Genomic DNA, 22,722 nt, shown 5'->3' with positions numbered 1-22,722 from the left:
TCCTGGCTCCCATGATTTCCCAAAGATACCTCCTCCATCAGCTCCTTGAGTATTCTAGGATGCATTTCATCAGGCTCTGGTGACTTGCAGACATCTAACTTTCCTAAGTGATTTTTAACTTGTTCTTGTTTTATTTTATCTTCTAAACCTACCCCTTTCCCCCTAGCATTCACTATGTTAGGCATTCCTTCTTCAGACTTCTCAGTGAAGACCAAAACAAAGAAGTCATTAGTCATCTCTGCCATTTCCAAGTTTCTTGTTACTGTTTCTCCCTCCTCACTGAGCAATGGGCCTACCCTAACCTTGGTCATCCTCTTGCTTTTAACGTATTTATAAAAAGTCATCTTGTTTTCCTGTATGCCTGTAGTATGACAATAGGTGGAGAGGGAAATGAAACCAAGAGAAAAAGAGTCACTATTACTGACTCTTTTTGAAAAAAGTTACATACTTATGAGCTAGAGTTAGGACGAATTAGTTTTTACTCAATAAATGATAAATTACAATTTCACCACACACACGAACAAACTTGTGGAAAAGTACAGTAATTCTATAAATAGTCATTGAAATTTACAGATAGGCAAAATAAGAAAAATGTAGTTTGTGAACTTATTCTTGTTTAATTTTGTCTTTCATATATTTTGATGTGATGTTGACAATTTGTGCTTTAATAATCAAAAAACTTTAGCTTTTTGAACCTTAACCTCTGTCATTGCCTAATGCCTGTAATTTTCAACAACTTTGAACATTTAGATGAAAATAAATAGAAAAAATGCTTAAATAATAGTGATGAAATATCCATTGAAATTTAAAAAATTGAATTCTGCCAAGTTTATTTATAGCACAAAAGGCAGTTAAAACTATATGCATGCGTTCCTAATGTTGCTGTTTGGTGTAAGTGCATACTGTAGTCACCACAATGATGTTATGTGAGCAAACCTTGTGAGCCACCTCCCTTTCTGTTCTCTCTCTGTATCAACAGTTAGTCCACAAAACAAAAAATAGGTGAGTCTTCCTGCATTCTCTATTGCACTCTGTATACTCCTTAAAATTCTCTAAAAAGAGTATCTAGGACTAAAATAGCATCTCTTATGTATTAACTAGTGACGCTGAAGCAGAGATTCCCTTCTTAATCAGCTGGCCAAATTCATTGCTGCAGTAACTCCACTGAATGCAATTATTTTTCATGCTGCCTTGATAAATCTTGGCCCATCACAGTTAGCCAATAAACTGCTCATGACCCAAACGAAAAAAGTGACTGCATTTGATAGTGCTCTTTTCTATCTTCTCAAAGCTAGTTATTTACTTTCTTTCAGGGCTTGCACAAGCCTAAATTTTTCAGTTACTGAAAATAATACCCTTGACCACGTCCAAAGCACATAGGCCATCTAGGGTGAACAGAGAAGGCTTAGGTACTAGAACAGTGTTTCTAGCTGTAGATGCAACTCACATTGTCATATACAAAATACTTTTCTTTTAGACATAGCTTTTTATCTTGGACTTACATTCATCTGGTAACAAGCATCTCTTTATAGCTCTGGGCTCTGACATTGTAGTACAATGTAACCTGTCATATGAAGGCACAAATCCACTAACTAGTAAAATGAGGGATTATTTCCACTGCTCATCTGTTAGCAGAGATTTCTCCAAATTGGATCAAACTGATTAAAGGTATTAGAATGACGTCTTGTAGATCCAGATCAACTCCTTTGAAACTTTGAGACTGTTTCTCTTTTGCTTGGAAGGTGCCGCCAGAAATAGGTGTAAGAGCTATTTGCAAATTATATCAATTAATGTGCAATTGTTAATTCAAAACTTCTGGTCTTTGCTTGCTGAGTGCTAGGTTAGGGAGCTCAAGATGGACAGACCAAAAAATGGCTCACTTAAAAGTATGCCACACAGTGTCTTTTTAAAGGTCTGAATAGTTCTTGCTAAATTTGCTCACTTTAAAGAAAAGGATTAATACTGTGGAGTCTTTCAATATCCAATATTACAAAGATGGCACTACTAAAAGTCAAATTCAGCCAGAAGAAAAGAGTAAAATTGGCTCAGGGACTATGGCTCATGAACTGGTTTTCGGTGTTCGCAGGAATCATTGTTTTTAGCATGGGATTGTTTCTCAAAATTGAGCTCCGGAAGCGAAGTGAAGTGATGGACAATTCTGAAAGCCATTTTGTGCCCAATTCTTTGATATTGATGGGTATATTATCCTGCGCCTTCAATGCTCTTGCTGGCAAAATTTGCTACGATTCTCTAGATCCCACTAAATTTGTGAAGTGGAAGCCTTTGCTGAAACCTTACCTGGTGTTGTGTTTCTTTTTTAACATCTTCATTTTTTTCGTTGCTCTGGTTTGCTTTCTCATGAGGGGCTCTCTGGAGACAACATTAGCACATGGGCTAAAAAATGGCATGAAGTTCTACAGGGATACCGATACCCCAGGAAGATGCTTCATGAAGAAGACAATTGACATGCTCCAAATTGAGTTCAGGTGCTGTGGAAATAATGGTTTCAGAGACTGGTTTGAGATTCAGTGGATCAGCAACAGATATCTGGATTTTGGCTCCAAAGAAGTGAAAGAGTAAGTTGTTTAATGTAATTTATATTACATCTTATCATTATTAAATCCATCTCACTAAAAATCTACATTGAAACAGAGATGGAACTACGAAGTTGTTACGCTACTTTTGGTTAGGATAGGTTTTCTCTTCATTTATAGCTTCAGTCAGGAGACCAGTATTCCAAAGTCTCAAACAGATTACTTTATCTCATGACATTCACCCCACATTACCCAGAACATAAAAATGTAATACTCTAAGAGGTCATCTTCTTCTTGTACAGCCTTAAACATTAAAGGGCCATGTAAGAAACATTGTTTCTTTTACCATTCAACATGGTTTCCTTTTGTGTATTTAGGCTTGGGAGAACTTATTCTTTTTTGTTTTACAACTTTGATATCAGTTATTTTTAAGCATGGTTATGGTATTAAATTGTCACAACTGCACAGATTTGTGGGTTTTAACCATTTTTAAAATTGACCAGTTGCAGGAAATTATGCAGGGATGTCAGACAATGATTAATCACAGATGCTTTTCTCAGAAAGTTAACCCTTTTTAACACAAATAGTCAACATCACATGTCAAACTATACAAAATAGATATTGTTAAATCAAATTGTCAAGGTCTCAGACAGCATTTCTACATTAAATGTACTTTTGTAATCTATAGAAATATTTCTGTCTGTGTGTATATACAGTGAAATCAATGTTTATATTTGAGTTCTTCTGCAACATAAACCCAGTCATTTTGTGATAGCTCCAAAAAATCAAGTGCATGAATAACAAAGTATTCAACTCTTTCTCTCCTGAAGAGACTTTCCATTGAATACCAGTATTGAAAAGAAACCTGTCTCGAAGAACTGATGGGACATTTAGACTCTGGCTTTGTGTTACTACTTCATGAAAGCAAAATGAAGCGTGTTATTTCCTTTAGTGTTAAGTTGTTTTGGTTTTCATTTTTTGTTTTGGTGGGGTTTTTTTTTTTGTTTTGGTGGGGTTTTTTTTTGTTTTTGTGTTTTTTTTGTAAATCAAAACTACAAGGTTGTTTATTCCTTCAGAATTTTTCATCTTTTTAAAATCCCTAAATGGATTATTTTATTCTCTACAATGCTGGGCTATTACCTGTTGTCCTTTGGGATTCTGTGCTTTTCCTTTAAGTTTAATATAGTACTAACAACTAATCATCTTTGTGCTCCTTTTAGTTTAGTATAGTACTTTCAACTAGTCATCTTTTTGTGTGGATGCTTTAAAATGTTGATGAATTGTCCCTACCTGCAGATGATGGAGATTAAGTGACTTGCTAAAGGACACATGGCAAGTCACTGGCAGAGCTAGGATTAGAACACAGTTCTCTGGAGTTCCCAGTATTACATGTCTGATACAGCATGCAAACCTTCAGCTGGGGCAAATTGTCATAGCACTACTGAATTTTGGTAAAAGGTGCCATAAGATCATGCCAAGAATATGAAATGAGGACACAGCAATGGCCCTAATGCTGTAGTGGATTTTTTTCTTGATATTAATTTGTTTCAGACTTTGCTGATACTTCAGACTAAATTAAAACTAAAATCACCCAGCCCTTAATGTTTGCTGTTTTTCTTTTAAAAAATAAATGTCCTTGAAATTTCAATAAACATATATGACGCACTGCTGTTCAGTTCCTGTTGGCCTGATATGGGATCAGTATTTCATAGAAATCGGAACAGATTATTGAACAGAAAAACCTTAATAGCTTGGAGGTCAGCGTACAGCAAGGCCTTAATCTCCAAATCAATTCAGATATATACATTCCACTCCAAAAAACGCAAACCACTTAATTTTTGCATTAAAAAAACATAGCGGGAGCAGCTAGCAATATCTTTGCCAAGTAAAATAGCTAAGAAAAGTAGCCTAGGAATTTTCACTAACATGTAACTGTTACAATGTTTTACTGCTGCACACGGTATACATTAAGCCAGAAAGTCTTTTTAAAATAATTTATGTAACTTTAAATGACTGAAGTGATTTATTTTTCAAATATTTTTACATGAACCATACCTCTACTTGCTTACTATTTTGGCTGGTTTTTGAAACTCTTGACGACACACTCTTACCTATTATGCAGTAGGATTTTGGACTATATCATTAGTACAAAGACACAATTTTTCTTTAAGGTAGGAGCACTCTGAGTTGCAGAAAATGCCTTTAGATATAAATAACTACTTGAAAGCATAATGAGCTGTTCACCCTGATAGTATTAGCTGAAGAGTTGTAAGATGTAACACAATCCATCCACAACAGAAGAGCAACGCACTGATAGAAAATTGGATTATTCTGTGTTTAAAAAATGAGGGGGTGGAGAATCCTACTCCATAAGATGAGCTCTTCTCATTTCCTTGTAGCACTGCTGAGAACTAAGGTGAAAAGTAATTTTTTTTTAAATAAAATCAGCGACCCATCTGATTAAGTCTATGGACTCAATTCTGATTTTTAATTCAGAGGTGTGTATTGCTGGTGGGAGGACGTAGTTAGTATAGTCACAGGATATGTGTCTAGAGCAAGATCCAGGCCTCAGTGAAATCAACCACAAATCTACTGATTCTGGTAGAGCTAGAATTTCATCCACAACATCTGATTTTTCAGTGTAAATGTAATTCAAAGTCTACTGAAATGAACAGAATTCTTTATGTTCACTTCAATGGGAGTTAGAACAGATCCTACTTTCAGAACTGGATTCTCTTTGGTATTCATAAATATTTGGGCTATGATTTCAAAGCTTTGCACCTACAAGCCATTCATTTGTGCATGCTGCTACTAATTTTGCTGTTAGTTTTCTTTGACAATGTAACTCTTATTGATATCTGCAGATAACATAGAAGGGTGTTTCAGGATTTTAAAATTTCTCAGAAAGTTTTTTTGCACACTTTGCATGTTAGAATCTGTTTCACCTGGGCACCAGATTCTAAGATATTAGATAAGCAAGGGATGTTTGGTGGAGTTCCAGCCTTCACAGTACTTTGCCCTTCCCAATTTTTGGTGGAAATGAGCACAAATTTTAGTGATGAGGTGCTTTATAAATATCTAGCAGGGCACACTGAGGCACAAATAATTAGAGAAAATGGTTGTTTTAATGACTTCTGAATTTGTAAATGGACAACACCACATTAGTAGTTCCTGCACAGACTTTCAGGATTCTTGAACATCTCAGTGCTAAAGCACACTTGTTTTAAATCCTGGTTAATTTTAGTGAAAGTTAATTACTATGTCCTGTTATTGTCCACTGTCAAAGAAAAGATGCTGGATTAGTGGTCTTGCTGGTTATAGCAGACAGAGTAACTGTTTATCAATAGCCATGAAGGGCAATAACCCTCTCCTATGGGCTCTCATAAAATTTACCTCAGTCTCTAACATTGTTTTAACTTCCTTTATTACTGGAGAAGGGAATCGAAATGGAATGTTGCTATTATGGAGTAAAGGTTATAAAAGCTAATTCAGCAAAGCAGATATCTAGGTTTGTGAAGAGGAAAAACAAGCTCAGGCTTTTCATGGTAAGTGTATGTGAGTGAATATATGGAGGATTTAAGCGGAGTCTTTAGACAGTGCATGACCTTAAAACACCATGGAAAACACATTTTGCCTTTGGCTCCCTCTTACTCATGTATTAAAGTTCTCACTCAGCTGAGTATAATATATGTATTTACAACTTTCTTCTGCTGTCCATAGTCGCATTAAAAGCAACGTGGATGGAAGGTACTTGGTTGATGGAGTCCCCTTCAGTTGCTGCAATCCTAGCTCCCCAAGACCCTGCATCCAGTACCAAGTCACTAACAACTCGGCTCACTACAGCTACGACTACCAAACAGAGGAGCTCAACCTGTGGAACCGTGGCTGCAGGGAGGCACTTCTTCACTACTACAGCAGCATGATGAGCTCCATGGGGGGTGTTGTCCTCTTTGTCTGGCTTTTTGAGGTAACATGCTGACATGGCAGTTTCTCCAGCAATGTCTGTTTCATTAGAATGGTGATTGCAGAGATACCCCGTGTTGTTACCCATTGAAAACATGTACCTCTAATTTAACACACATAATCCACCAGTCTATGGGTGGGAAGTCTAAAATAATAGTTAATACTTGTGTGGCTTCAGGGGAGCCAATAGACTCACTGGGGCCCTGGGCAAGGTGGGAGGTGCTTTGTGCTCCTGGAAGGGGCAGGGCTAGGGCAACAAGCTCTCAGTGCCACCCAGAGCACACCATGCAGGGCTCCAGCAGCAGTTAAAAGTGGCTGAGGCTCTGGCTACAGCTACTGCCCCAGTAACCACAGCAACAGCCAGGAGTGCCAAGCCCTTTTGAATTGGTGGGACCCAGGACAGCTGCCTCCTTTGCCTATCTCCACTCCTCACTTCCCCACCCCCATCGGCAGGCCTGTGTGGCCCATAGCATTTAATGCTGTGCATCGGAACTAGCCAACCAACAGAGAGCACAGGTACTGAGGTATCATGGAAGATGCTTCTGCACAAATCCTCAAAGACAAATGGACCAGATGTTCATCTCTGCTTCAATACAAAATGCAGTTCGAGAAAAATATATATATCTGCATGGGCGTGTGCCTGTGTGTGTGTGCCTGTGTGTGTGTGTGAGAAAGAGAGAGAGCTGGTGTATTTTGGAGCAGAAAACAAGGGTAAAATTCAGTGAAGCAATGAATTTGGACATTTGAGTCCTAACATTTGAATCTGGAGCAGGTTCAGAATCCAAACACCACTAAGTCCAGTGATGTTCAGGTCCTGGGTTTTTGTTTAGGCTTCTGGCTAATTTTGCCAAACGCCTTGGGGGATAAAGGACAGGGTCATTGAATTAGCTAAATGTAAAACAGGAATTTATTTCCATTCTGTTTTAAAAATCCTAATACAGATTGCTTAGCTGTCTAAAAAACAGCACATTGTAATTATTCCTGGCCACCATGCCCGATAGAGTTTTGTTTTGTAGCTACATTCTGTACAGTGTGAGAGGAGGATGTTTTCTGCATTTGGGCAAATGCTTACTGAGCGATTACAGTATTTATGAGTACTGAATGTGATCACCATCAACACATCATATGACTCTGGATGGAGCTGGCATGAAGAAATGGGTACAGCATCAGCCAGGGTAGCAGGAGGGAGGGAGAGGTGTAATTCAGATAGAAATATGAGGAGCATACTTTGCAGTATACCTAAAATGGCTGCTGCTAGCAGAGAGCAGCCATTTTAAGTATGTTGTGGTGATGCAGTTACTTTAATTGAAATAAATACAAATCAAAGACAGGTTACATCCTTAATATAAAGTATGGCTGTGCAGCTTCCTCTCTATTTTACTTCCTGTCTAAAAGGCTGAATTTCCTTCATACTGGTAAATACAACTGAAACCTTCAGCTTCCTTCCTACCTCTAGAAATCACTTGCATACCCAAAAGAAAAGCAGAATATGCAGCGTTTTTGCGGGGGGGGGGGGGGGGGGGGGGGAGTGTGGGGAGGGATTTAAATGAACAATTACCAACCACAGTTGATTTTCCCCAAAATTATACATTTTCACAAAAACTATCAATATCAACTAGCATATTTATGGAAAACTAAAGAGAAGAGATTGTGCAAACAGGGGAATGGAAATAAGTTTCTTATTTATACAGTTGTATTTGAAAACAGGCAGCTGCAGGACTGAGGAGCAGACCATCAGGTAATGCTAATCAAATGTAAACTGAATCATGAATCAGACCTCAAAAAAATCTTAAAAGGTGACTTAAATAATGAAATGGAAAACTTTTTTGGTTTTTTTTTTTTTTTGCTTTCCTAATCTTCAGGGTGCACTCAAGACACATTTTCAAGCTCTTTTCTGTAGCAATAAGGATGGATTATTTTTTAAAAAAATTGTATTGTGGTTTTCATGCAAGTGGAGGATGCCAGAAGTGAGGCTCCTCAAAAACACCAAGCATCATGAGACTTATCATATAGTCACAGAAAAGGAAACATGGTGAAATATTTGTTTTAAAGGTTGGACCTGATGTGTGGCTAGTCTGATGGTTGTAGTGTCAGAGCAAAGGATCTAGATTTGGGTCTTGAGTTCCTTCTGCTATCAAGGGCAGGATGGTACGGACCAGTCCCTGTCAAACCAGATGAAGGAATCAGATTTAGGATTGTCTCCCTGATTAGCAGAGGGAAGGCTACCATTTCAGAGGGCCCTTGAAAGAAACAATCACTAATACATACAATAGTATGTCAGTTCTTTCTTCCCATTCACGTCAGTATTAAATAAGAAAACTACACTGAGTTAACAGTACTAAAGGGACACTAACTGCTGGGTTTAGGTGAAAATTCAGCCTGTCTACAAACTGAAATTGAATGGGGGCATTAGCGTTCAAATTCTAAATAAAAAGAGTCACACTATGTCAGACCAATGGTCCATATTTCCCAGTATCCTGTCTGACAGTAGACCAGGCCTGATGCTTCAGAGGAAATGAACAGAACAGGGTGATTAGTGAGGGATCCATCCTCTATCATCGTGTCCCAGCTCCTGACGTTAGAGGATTCAGTACACCCAAAGCTTGGGTAGCATCCCTGAGGACTATGGCAAATAGTCATTGATGGATCTATCTTCCATGAACACATCTAATTCTTTCTGAATCAATTTTCACCTTTGCAACATCCCACAGGAACGAGTTCCACAGGTTGACTGCATGTTGTGTGAAGTACTTTTTTCTGTTCTTTTGTTAAGAGGGCAGCCTATTAACTTCATTGGGTACCCCCAGTTCTTCAGTTACATGAGGGGGTAAATAATACTTCTCTACTCACTTTCTCCACAGTACTTATGATTTTACAGACCTCTATTATATTCCCCCCCACTCCCCAGATGTCTCTTTTCTAAACTGACCTGTCTCAGTGTCTTCATTTTTCCCCACGTACAGAAGCTGTTCCACACCCCTAATCATTTTCATTGCCCTTCTCTGAATCTTTTCCAGTTCCATTATCTTTTTTGAAATGGGGTAGCCAGAACTGCACTGATTATTCAAGATGCAGGAATATCATGGATTTATATAGTGACATGAGGATAGTTACTGTCTTACATATCCCTTTTCTAATGGTTACTAAAGTATGTAGAGTTGGGATAATGTTTTCCAATGTACATTACTTTGCACTTCACAATGAATTTCACCTATCATTTTGTCACCTAATCATCAAGTTTAATGAAATTGCCTTGGAAACTCAGTCATCTTTGAATGTAATTATCTTGAGAAAGTTTGTATCATCTGCAACCTTTGCCATTTCACTGTTCACCCCGTCTTCCAGATCATTTATGAATATTTCACTGTACATAGCCGAGAGGACTCTATTTACTCCTCTTAATTGGGAAAAACTGACTATTTATTCCTATCCTTTTGTTCCTGTCTTTTAACCAGTTTCTGAGCCCTAAGAGGACTTTCCCTCTTATCCCATGACTGTTTAGCTTGCTTATGAGCTGTTGGTAAGGGGTCTTGTCTAAGGCTTTTGGAAAGTGCAGCTTCACTATATCAACTAGGTTACCATTGTCCATATTTGTTCACACCCTCAAAGAATTCTAGTGGATTGGTGAGGCGTGATTTCCCTTCACAAAAGCTACTTCTCCCATTTTATGTTCATCCACTTGGGGTGGCTGAGAAGCGAAATAAAAAACTCCATCACAGCTCCCCTGTTTTACTTCATATCTGGAAATACCGAGAGCTCAAATTAGGGCACTGCAACAGCACCCAACTAGTAAGTACCATTCCAGATTTTCAGAGCTGTGCACATTCCCTCACAATGTATCAGTGATATTGAGAGGAATAAAAGGATAAGAGACATTGACTCCAACCTGTCTTTAGAACCATTATCAAGTACTGTAAAAATCATTTAATTTCAAGCTTCTATGGGAAACATTAAAAGCAAAGAGTGAATAAATTGTAAACAAAGCTCCTCTGTATAAAAACACAACACACCATATCCTCTATAATGTTAAAATATTGCCTCTGCCTTACAGAAATTTAGACTCTGCATAATTTATAATCTTCAGTGTAACAAAAAACAAACAAACAAAGTTCAAACCACTTTCTGGCTAATCTGCTTCAGGATAAAGCCCAAATGAACAGCTGGTCTTTACTTCTAATGGTAAGCTGATGCAAGCTCTGATGATCTCTTTTAACCAGTACAGAAAGCAAGTTCCAGAGTTAAGGACTGTCCAGGGAATGCACACTTAAGATTACCAGGAGCAGTTGCTCAATGGATATCCAAGACTCTCAGAAAACAGACAATAAGAAGAGATAAACCTGGATCTCAGCTCCGCATTGGCTCAGAGTGCAAGGTGGCTTCTCAGAATGGCCTCATGCCTGGTAGAAGAGTAAACCCAATGTTTAGAACTGGACTCTGAAGAAACTAGAAGATAAATGGAAAAGTTGAAGCATTCGTGATATGCTCTGGAGGACAGTCTCAGAGGGGTAGCCATGTTAGTCAGTAGCTTCACAAACAACAATCAGTCCTGTGGCACTTTAGAACTAACAAATGTATTAGGTCATAAGCTTTCATGGGTTTTGCCCATTAAATCTCATGACCTAATTCTCTGAAGATTAACCCTGAAATGGAGATATTCAAACATTTGGATGGAGCCTCCCAGTGACTTTTAAAGATAGTCTATATGCAACACATCCCAGAGGCCTAAAAGGCATGGATCAGTGAAGTGGAGTCTCTGGCAGCTAAAGAAGGTCTGCTATCCCAATACAGTCGGCTTACTCCTAGCACTTTTACAAAGAGTCTAAAATGACCCCATTGATTAAAATTGGGCTTACTCTTACCTGTCAGTCTCACATATACATTGACCAGATTAAAGTCTGTTATTAGCAACTCAGAACTTTGTAAAGGGGAAGAAAGTCAGTCAAGGGGTGGCTGCAGGCATCCCTCCAAGGGATCTGCAGAAAGTTAACACTGGTTCACTATCCAGAACCCCAAAGGGACTAATAAAACTCATACGTATCACAAATGTTTACACATGGCCAAGAGGAGATCAGTAATCCCATTGGAATGCAGTTTAAGGGTGATATAGCTAATTAATTGTCTGATGTTGAACTCAGACATCACTTTAGGAAATAGCCTAGTGTCAGGCCTGAGCAGTACCTTGGCCTTACAGAAAGAAACGAAAGGTGGATCAGTCATAAGGACATTCAGTTCTCTTCCTCTCCTGGCCACTATGATAGCAATAATAAAAACTGCAAAACACTCAGGTCAAAGAGTGATTTCAGGAACCTGGCCCACACCAAATGAGATACTAAAAGGCAACGGGATCTCTAACAGGTGAATATAAATATGATAAACTTTTTCACAAATCAACATACAGCAAGCTACTATTAACTAAAGTATGATGACACTGAGATAAATGCCAATGAATTTTTAAAGCTGAATTGACTAACTCTTGAGATTTTAAGTACATTCAGTATTCCAAAACAGGAAGAATGGAAGCATATACATGGGAATCAAGTTTTCCCATCATCCACGCCTGGAATTTTGGTTCATTTTATGTTTCAACAGCTTCTAGGAGACAATTTTCTAGAGCGAATTAGCATGTCCTGCACAAAGAAAATGACAGCTCAAGAGCAGAGTCAAGGTCAGATTGCCCACACCATCAGGTAAGGAGACTACATGTCCAAGTGAAAGATCTTGGCTGCCTGTTGGTACAGTAGCCTGTAGGCAGAAGATGCATAAAGACTCCACTGGACCTTTTCAGGAGATTAGTAAACCATTCCTGAAATGTACGAGCCAAAGGGCATGAAAATAATTCTTGCACAGTCCTGATGTTGCCATCTCATTAATTTCTGGGTCTGGAAAGGGAGGAAAGGCAAATATCAAACCCTTTCCCCAGAGCAGAAGGAAGGCATCTCACAAGGATAGGCTATCCCTCTCTACTCTGGAAGAGAAGAGGTGACACTTTCTGTTGGACCTCATTGCAAACAGGTCTACCTCTCGTCAACCCCTAGGGAATATGGTCAGAAGCAGCTGATCCTTTAGGGAACATTCATGCATCTGCGAGCTGTCTCTGCTGGTATGATCTGTGACTACCCTAGTTTTTCCAAGCTAAATTTAGGACTACAAGCCAGTCATAGTGACTGAATGACCAGTTCCAGAGACTTAGTCCCTGCATACGAGAAAGCAGAGTGAGCAGTCCACTGCTTGTTGATGTAATACATTAACAGTATATTGTCCATCACCACGGGCAAGGAAAGAACAACAGGAAGGGCCATATGAAGAGCTCTCAGTTCAGCTTGTTGATGTGCGGGACTCTCTCCCAGTGAAACCCATGTTCTCCGACTGCCAAATACATCCCCCCACAATCTTTGACACATCTGAAGTCACCATCTAAGATGGATCCAAGGGATTGAACTGCACACCTCTGAGCACATTGACTGCGATAGACCACCATTCCAGGGAGACAGATTTTGGGACTTAGTATGGTATGAAGGCTGTCCCAACTGGTATGTAGACATGAGATATGGAGTCCTGCATAGGTCTGATCCTCAGACATGCAAATAATTCCACCACTAAAGGCTGCAGTCAGACCCATGAGCCCCCAGAAGAATTTTCTGTATGTTGGAAACAACTGAATTTTTAATTGATAGGCTCTCCCTCCACATAGCCAAGGAGCCTAAAAACACAATCTCTTGCATAGGACAGGAATTGACTTAGCATGGTGGAGAAGAACCCTGAAGAGTTGACGAGTGCTTGTCAAGCAATAAGTTTTTATGTACAGCAGCCTTCACGAACCAATTGTCCAAACAGACAAACAAAAATACTGATTCCTTAGATGAGTGATGACCAGAGACAGGAACCTTGTAGAAACTCAGGTGATTTAGATAGAGACCAGATGTGAGCACCTTGTACTGAAAATGGCATTTATTCACCACAAATCAAAGACATTTGTAATGATTGTGATGAATTGATGTATGAAAATATGCATCCTGTAAATCAAATGTTACAAACCGACACATGATTGGCAGCAAAAGTTCTATGGGACCAAAACTTCCAGATGTACTTGTTCAGGGGTTTCTTAGGTGTGGTATCAGACAAAACCTTTCCTCATTTCTCCTCACCAGACATTAAAAGCCCTGACTCCTCAGGCCTTTGGGGACCACCTCAAAATGGTCTTACCACAAGCAACTTCTCTACTTCTGCAGGAACAGTCCCATGGGATGGGTGTTTGAAGAGGGAAGGGTAGGAAGAACTGGAAGTCTTTCAAGCTGTAAGGTTAATCTCCAGTATCCATAAATCCTATGTACCTTGCCTTGAGGCATCAATAATGCAAACTACTTTGACCCTAGAGAAATATGCTCCTGATTTGCTGCTTCTTGACTCCTGATCATCTTATCAAAACTGAGGCTTGTTCTGCCACAAAGACACTGAAGGGAAGCAGGTTTTTTAGATGTAGATGTTGGCTTCAAACTGTTGTTTTCAGTGTTGACTCTGGAAGATGGAATGCTGCTGATATTATTGACATTTCTGATTGAATGAAAAGAGGAAGAGAGGATATTACTGTCTCTCGTACCACAAAGGAGTAGAAGGCCTCCTTCTAACAGAGGTAAACAACCTAGAAGGTGGATAGTCTCTCTCATATCATTTAGTTTTTTTCAACAGATCTGCTGTCTCTTCATCACTGCAAAGATCCTCCCTTTTCAAAGAAAATTTCTTCTGGCTTACGCTTAGTAGCTAGATCTAGGGAGGATGAACAAAGCCACTCATTGTCACAACAGACACCAATGTCCTGGCAGCAGAGTCTGAAGCAATAAAAGAGGCCATAGGGGGAATGCTTGGCTACATTTTTGGTTCTCCATTAAAATGTCATTTGCCAGCCTTCCTCTGTCATCCAATAAGGCTTGTAAAAACAATGTGCTCTTCTCCAGTTAATGAAATTGGTAGCAAGCCATGACCACCTGAGAATTCTTCATTGTAATACCAAAGGGTGACAAAAAGAACACATTTATCCCTGTGATCAAGTTTTAGCTCTCCTGGCCAGACAGGTGGAGTGTGGTTGTCCATATTTTCCCTTTTGTCAGCAGCCACCACCAGTGAATGAGGATGCGTATGAAAGCAGGAGAATCCTTCAGAGGACATCTGATACAGCTTGTGAGCTTTCTTAGAAACAGGTCAACAAGGACCAGGCATGGTGCACACAGATTTAACCAGATGTAAAGCATCCAAAGCATCCAAAATAGGTATGGATAGTCTGCTCTTTGAAGAAGCACCAAGGATATTAAACACCAGATAAGTTTCTTTCACAGGCATTTCAAATTTTAAGAAGAGCTATACTCCATCAAATCATGAAAACTACATAGGGTCATTGGGAGGGGAGGAGATGATAAACCAGGTTCACAGTCCATTTGCAAATATTCTTGTGTAAAGAGTGGGGCTATACCTCATCTTCCTCAGAAAACAGGATCACTGTTTAATGTCAACAAATCAGGAGGCATCAGAGCTGAGGACATCTGGACTGCTGGATCCTTTGCAGATGAAACATTATCTCTCCATCCACATGGAGGATGACTCAATTCCTGGGGTGGTCCTGAATAGGACTACTGGCCTCAGAACTGCCAGTCTCCCCAATAATTAGAGTAGGGGAACATGCTTACAGGAGGCAGTTGAAAGGGATCCTGTTCTGGTTCTGAGACAGAATACACTGAGGACAACAGCAGATCCAAAGGCATGCTTGGTGACACAATTTTGTGGAAACAGGGTAGCAATAGCAGGGGGAGGAAAGATCAGATATTCTGGCAACAGACATATGACATCTTCTGGCCTCTTTTTCATAACAGAAGAATATGACGACCTCGGAACTGGGGAAGCATGCCTCCTTTTAGAAACCATACATTTCATGCTTAGATCTAATGCATGAACCAGAGTTAAAATGAGTGTGAGCTGCAACAGTGGTAGAGTTTTGCAGAACCAAGCCTAGACTGGAGCACAAAAAGTCAGCAGTTCCGAAGATTTGGATGACATTTGATCTGACGTGTTACACAAATCCATCTCCTTTGCTACTGAAGCTGGATGAAGAACCATGACTACTTGTCAGAATTGGAAGGCTGTTACAACTCTGATGCTGGGGAGCCAACAATGGTGGTTTTGCCCTTCTCTTTTGAACCATAACAGCCAGAACCATAAGTGGTGGCAGCCCTGGTTCTGACACACCATTCTGACTCATCCTGGATCCAAGAAGTAGAAGCAGGAACAGACTCTGGTCTCATGGCCACAGGGATTCTGTCATGATCGAATAATAGTGAGGCTTGGCACTGGTGAAGGCGTTCCCATAATTTCTCAACCTCAGTTCCAGAACTGGGGCAGTCAAACCAATCACATGGCCCTTGATTCCAAACTGTTAGCCTTTGGGACAGGACTGAGGGAGTTTCAGGTACCAAATCTGGCCCAAACAGGCAGCTACTTGGAGCCACTGGAAGCCCCAGGAGCTGAGACTTGTCTCATCTGGGGAATGATCAGATCCAGAAGGCCTAGCCTCAACAGCGTCCTTCATGGGGAGGATGAGGGGCTACAAAAAAAAAAAAAATCTTCCTACCCATGAAGGCTCCAATAAATGCAACACCCAGAAGGTGTGTATTCTTCTGCCAGATATTTAGAGGCACTGTATATAGTTGTCTGATGCCAAGAAGGTACTCGCCAGGAACTGCACTGCTTGAATGCTGGCTTTTTCTGTTTCTCTGATTCAGTCATTATCCAGAACTGGGAAGAGACACTAACTACACTACCAAAGCTATCACTAACTAGCTAAGGAGAGAGAGGCTCCAGCCCCACAGAAACTGGGAAGTTTTACATCCATCCGGATGCACAGCTGGAAGGAACTGAGGAGGCAAAGGTGCTCTGGTCTCCATATTGCATGTGCTTCAGAGCACTAGTGACAAGGTGGGGGCAGAGGAGAGTGTTTTAACTAATACTGGTAAATGAAAGTTCCAGTTTAAGACACCCCTTGATGACAGAACCGATAAGTGGGTGTGTAAAGCCCCTCAAGGAACTGTTCTGTTTAGCACCTTGCTGTATAATTAATGGGTGCTCTACAAAAGCTCTTGTATGGTAGATATGGGCATATAATTTATCGAATAATTTTCAGCTTGATGATAGATGGAATATTGATCTGTGCCATCACACAGGCCATCCCACTTCACGTCTGAACCATTAACCTCCAGCTCCTGAGACAGTCAGAACCTGGAACTGTAGTGGAAAAAGTGGGCTCAGCCGCAGGAGGAGATGCACGTTACTTCGCTTTTTTGCGAGTCACTCTCAGTCCAGATGAGAGAGATGTACTGGGGCTCATAATTCTACCACCAGAGCTTTAAAACCACAAAGTGTGATTGTCTTAAAAAAGAGAGGTTTAAACTGGGGAATATAATAGGGAACCTCGTCTGAGGCTGTTCAGTTACATGAGCTGAGACCCCTGCCTCCAAAGCCCTATCAAAACAATTCAGAGCAGTTGAGAACTACATATGCTGCAAAATGGTGGAAATGCTTATGAGCCAGCCATAAAAGAGATTGTGGTAATGAGCAGTTGAATAGTACAGTGCAAATTACTTGCTGTACATTTATATGAAGGCCACATTGTGGGTCCATTCTTATAAACCATTAATAACAGCAGTAAACTGTTGATGTCAATGGCACTAAGTCAGAGTGGGAGAACCGGATCCAAAATTGGAAGGATTGACCTCAAGATTGACAGAAATCTGTTAACGTCTAAGAATTATTTGTTTAAATTAATGTTCACTTATATCTTGGTATAAAGTGGTGTCAGTTGCTAAAGCTCTTACTTTGTGAATTCATGAGAAAACACTCTGTGGTTTTCACAAGCAGGCCCTGGAAGCATTTGTAGGAGGCATTGACTCTTGCATCACCTTTGTTGTGTAGTCCCATTCCAAAGAGGAGATGAGAAGTGCTCATAGCGTACAGCCTTTTTTTCAGCTGATCTTGATGATGGAAATACATGGGGTAGCATGGACATCTGTTTGTGTTAGATGTTTCTGCCTTTCTGTTCTTGAATAATTGGAGACAAATTGCCTGCAGCATTTACGAGGTGGAATTGATGGCCAACCAAAGACAGTCTTATTTAACCGAAGATTTAGAAACAATATTCTACGATAACCCTCATGTTGGGGATGCTTAAGATCAGACAGTCTGACAGACCCTCCAGAAGTTAGCACCCAATATTTAGGGATGTCCAAAATGTGGATATGAATTTTGCAACTTATTTCAAGAGGGTAAACCGGAATCACAGATCTGCAGCACCCCATCACATACATTTGAAATTTCACAACTCTTCCCTACTTCTAGTTCAAATCAACAAAGTCACAACTGTCCTGTAGACCCAGGTTGAGCATATTGAGACCATATTCCATATTGAGACCCTTGTTATGCTGGGCCCCATTTTTCATCCCAGCAATTAGCAGCCCCTTCCCCCCCACACCTACCGAATGTAATCCAAACCAATGGAAATTTTGGTTATGTTCATATAAAAAAAAACTTTCCGCATGTGTAAGGAAATAAGTATGCAGAATGTAAACACTTTATTAACCTGTTAATGAGAATGCACATATATAAAACTTATTTCATCATTTTAATGAGATAGATGAGCCTAAGATCCAGCAGCTGATTGTGCTGCGCCCCTACATATGAAATGTCATGCTTCTCCAAGGGTGCCCCCCACACACATTGCTCACCCCTGCTGTAGACAGAGAAAAAAATCCCTTTAGTGAAATATGGCCATTTGGATGAAATGTGATTGTCACTGCCTACACTAACACAATACAACGGTTTCAGATAAGAAGTGATGAGGAATACTGTACTCATTTGAAACTGCAAGGGACTTTAGGAAGACAGTGCAGTCACCTTGGTTGGAATTTGGACAGAATAATGGATCCTCTTACCCAACAAATGCCATGAAATTGTAAATAAGTGGACTAGATCTTGTTTTTACCTCATATCTAAATTCACTCTCTTCCTGTTTTTAGCCCACCTGTTCTTCTATTATGTTAAATAAAGTTGGCTTGTCTAGAGGTAGAACTTCCTTCTTCCCAGACAGCTCCATTGTCTTCATAAAAGATGACACAGCAGGAAGCTGAGCAGGTCAGAACCGTGTTAGGAGACAGGAGAAATCTTAAAAACTGTCGTATTGACTGAAGGCAGAGTCAAGGCCTAGTGGGTTGCTCCAAAGGCATCAGTGGTGTTAACCCACCTCCCACAATGTATGATGCAGGCTTCTGGAAATGATAAATATTTTACCCAAATAATTTTGTTTCAGGTTTCAACTGTGACAAATATACTGGGCTTGCTTTTATCTTTCTAAATATAGAAAGAAAACAGAACTATAAAAGGAGTAGCTGATGATGATACACTAAACCCACCAGGGTCCTTCATGACCAGGTTTTTGTTCAGGATCATCTCCTGGATTATAGTAATATACTTGCCAAAGACATTGAGATCAGTGTGAAAATGCGCATTTATGTGTAGTTAAAATAGACTCCAGGTATTAAAGCTAGTGCTGCCCATGAAAGTTTTATTCCGGTCTAATGCAGAAACATAGCACTTACCATTTAAATGGCTTTGGAAAAGCTATACTCCACAGCATCTGCTGAGATGGAGAATCATTGTTACAACAGGCTGCATCACAGACATACAAAAAAGCCCATCACTGTGCAGCTGGATATGGTGCAAGATCTGCTTCATGATTCTGAGTGTTCCTTTGGCAGAATTCTGTATCACCACCATGCCTTCTAATGTCTTCCATTCATGTGTGGAATAATTGTGTGTGCACTGAGGCATGTGCAAATGTGCACCACCAGAAGCAGCAAAAAGTCTAGCAGTAGGCATTCTGCTAATCAGCTGGGCAGCACTTCAGTCACTCCTGAGAGGCTGCACAAGCCCCACAGTTTATAGGGAACTCTAGTCACCACCATCTGGGAGCCATATAGTAAAATCATGGATGGTGACTATGTGGTTATCACATGGTGGTTATTATATGGTTCCTCCTGATTCTATACAATGCAATTTCTCCTTCTAGGTCCTCATTCCCTCTCCTCACTCCTTGGGGGTCTTTACTCTTCTTCCCATTCCTTGCCATGCCATTCTGCCTCCTGTTTCTGATCCATTAGCCTGTCATACAGTGTTCCTGGGCCTGGCACTTCCCTGGCATTACATGAGATACAGATAGAGAAAGCAGAGTGCTGCTCATGTGTCAGAGCTCAGGAGACAATTCACAGGTTGAGAATGACTTTTACGGTACTAGAGGATGAAACTATTCATCTGTATGCGTGCGCGTTGGTAAAAGGGATCTACTGCATTTCATTGCCCTTTCCAATGCATCCCACGCAGGTGTCTGTGATGGTTGGTTTGCGTCTTTTGCACACCTCTCTCGAAAGCATCGCAAATCCGGAGGATCCCGAATGCGAAAGTGAGGGGTGGCTCCTAGAGCACAGCCTGAAAGACACTTTCAAATCCACATTAGAAAGTTTGAAAAAGATTGGTAAGTTCAATCAGGTGGATGCAGGTGCTGAAGGGGCTGAAGGCGAAGAAGGTGGAAAGACTCCAGCCATCTCAACGGTCAGTTGAACTCCTTGACTGAGGTGGACTTCAAAGAAATGAAAAACTGAGAATTGTGAATACGTACTTTAGAAAAATACATAAACCATCAGAAGTATACAGTTCTACATACTATTTTTATAAGTGGAAGTATGCTATCTGGTGCACTTTGGGATAATACCTGTCTCCATAGTGAGTGTACATGGTGTCCATAACTTCTATGGGAAATGACCAGAATTACGGTTTTAAGGCTCCATACTCACTTGTTGGGTACAGTTGTGTCCACACATATCTACATAACTGTGAGAATTCAAAAGAATTTTTTTAATTGGCTGACATGACATTTTGGTCCTTTCCATATTTTTTTTAGTAATTTTAAAAGGGAATTTGAAAAGTTAATTGTTTTTCACTCAAGTTTACAAATTTATTTGAGCAACATACTTTAATGTTTAAAGTTAAAAGGCAAACAGGTCAATATTTTGTGCAATGAAATCTTTAAAAAATAAACATGAAGGCAAGATTTTCAGACGTGTATGTAACTTTTAGGTTACGTGCTGTTATTACAATCTTTCATGCAACATGATGCTTATTAAATATGCTAAGAGATGGTATTTTCTTACATGTTGACAAGATGAACAGAAGACAAAACTGTACTGAGAATTTATGCAGTGTAAAAATGGTAATTAAATAGAACAGTGAAACTGATGTGAAAATAACCTATGCTTGCTGTTTCTCAGATATTTTCAGCTATATATCCTGAATGGGTATGGTAAATACCATGTTGAATTTTATATTTAAGTTAGCAAAGGGTTCAGGACTCCTCAGATGGGTGAAATCAAGCCAGTTTATGCCAGCTAAGGTTATTCTGTACATATGTTTAAAAATATGAATCCTACACTCTTCCTCCAGAGAATTCATGACAACCAACTTGTAACAAAAAACGGCACCTTGGAAATTAACACTTGATGCTTTACAGGTGCTTTCCAAGTTATTTACAAATCCATTCTATTTGCCCACCAGTAGAAAAATGGATTAACCTGTACACCCCATTCACCCCAACCTGTACTTAGACCCCTGGGAAAAATGAGACCAATTCAATCTGAGAAGAGAGTAGTTTGCCAGATTATGGTCTCCTTTACCACTTACCACACTGAAAAAGATGAGAACCTCAATTTTCTCTTTTTTTAGCATCCTATTAATTCTTTGTCAGAGACTTACTTCTAGGTGCATTTTGGCCATATGGTATACTACTCAAAATATGGAGCAAGCCAAAAAAGAAGTAAGGCTCTAAGAAGTTAGAATAAAGCATGAAATGAATTTGCTGTGGTGTATGGGCTCTTGCAAAGGGATAGTTGGAATAGTTATTTGCACAACTGCTCAACAAGTCCAGCCAAAGAGACAAACCACAGCAGACAAAACCTAGCTTGACTCATATTGTAGTAATATAGTTACCATTTTCAAGCATCATAGAATCGTAGAATTGGAAGGAACCTCAAGAGGTCATCAACTCCAGTCCCCTGCACTCTTGGCAGGACCAAGCACCATCTAGACCAACCTGACAGATGTTTGTCTAATCTGCTCCTAGACATCTCCAATGATGGAGATTCCACAACCTCCCTAGCCAATTTATCCCTGTCCTTAATCACCCAACCTAAACCTCCCATGCTGAAATTTACACCCATTGCTTCTTGTCCTATCATCAGAGGTTAAGGAGAATAATATTTTTTCCTCCTTCTAACAGCCTTTTAGGTACTTGAAAGCTGTTATGTCCCTTCTTAGTTTTTTCTTGTCCTGCCTAAACAAAACTAATTCTTTTGATTTTCCCTCAGCACTCATGTTTTCTAGACCTTCAAACATCAGCAAAGGGGCTAGCATTGAACTTTTTAAACTTCTCTCTGCAAAAAAGTTTTACTTGTTGGTCTAATTGAAGGTATTTTCTCTCAACCATGTTTTACCAAGCTAGTTGGTTGCTGATCTTCAGATATTTTGTCTACAATTGCCTAATCAATGGACAGCTAACTAGCTATATTTGTAAACAGTTGTACATTTCATAAATGGCTCTCCTCAGCAGTACTCCAGAGACACAACTATTGTAACTGTTAACTAGTGGACTGCTCCTCTTTTGATGGATGGAATCAGTTAATAACTTGCCAGTTCTCAACATTCAGTATGTCAAGCCATATTCTACATTTCAGTGGCCAGGACACTACAAGTCATTTGCATGTAAGTTTTCCTCACTGTTGCTTTCCACCTTCCAAACATAGATCTAAAGTAATTGTGAGAAAAATCAAGCCATCTTTTCATACCACCAAACAGAAATAGCAAGTGGACATCAAAAGATAAATGGAGATTGGCAAATGAAATTGCTTCAGGCTTTGCTTCAATTCATGCTTTGCTGAGGAAAACTGTGCATAGCACAAAGTTAAACTGCCTTTTTGTCAATTAGAAATCTACATGACCTGGTGCTCATCTCAGCTGGTCCATGGCAGATGACAAGTTGTTTGTTATGTCCACATCTGTTGGTAAGAAAGCTTTACAAAAGATGACCCAGATAAAGAATTTCATGGCAAGGATTCGATCTCACGTTTTGTGAGAGTTTTTTGCG

At 39.8% G+C, this 22,722-nt stretch overlaps 1 protein-coding gene across 1 annotated transcript; it reads left to right on the top strand.

Annotated features, from left to right (window-relative positions):
- The first annotated feature begins 1,995 nt into the window (after positions 1-1,995).
- Positions 1,996-20,147, top strand: PRPH2 (peripherin 2). Its single transcript, XM_074988530.1, has 3 exons — positions 1,996-2,576; positions 6,255-6,501; positions 19,911-20,147. The coding sequence occupies exons 1-3, from the start codon at positions 1,996-1,998 to the stop codon at positions 20,145-20,147; spliced, it is 1,065 nt and encodes a 354-aa protein (XP_074844631.1).
- Positions 20,148-22,722: the final 2,575 nt, after the last annotated feature.

This window comes from Carettochelys insculpta, chromosome 3 (genome assembly GCF_033958435.1).
Source record: "Carettochelys insculpta isolate YL-2023 chromosome 3, ASM3395843v1, whole genome shotgun sequence".
Lineage (NCBI taxonomy): Eukaryota > Metazoa > Chordata > Testudines > Carettochelyidae > Carettochelys > Carettochelys insculpta.
Note: the sequence above shows the minus strand (reverse complement) of the source record. Positions and strands in the feature narration are given on the sequence as shown.

What these genes read in the sequence shown, in the direction of transcription:
- PRPH2 (XM_074988530.1), top strand. Translation starts at nt 1,996, where the DNA reads ATGGCACTACTAAAAGTCAAATTCAGCCAGAAGAAAAGAGTAAAATTG. An exon ending in GGCTCCAAAGAAGTGAAAGA is followed by an intron (nt 2,577 to 6,254) that starts GTAAGTTGTTTA and finishes TGCTGTCCATAG; the next exon opens with TCGCATTAAAAGCAACGTGG. An exon ending in TCTTTGTCTGGCTTTTTGAG is followed by an intron (nt 6,502 to 19,910) that starts GTAACATGCTGA and finishes CATCCCACGCAG; the next exon opens with GTGTCTGTGATGGTTGGTTT.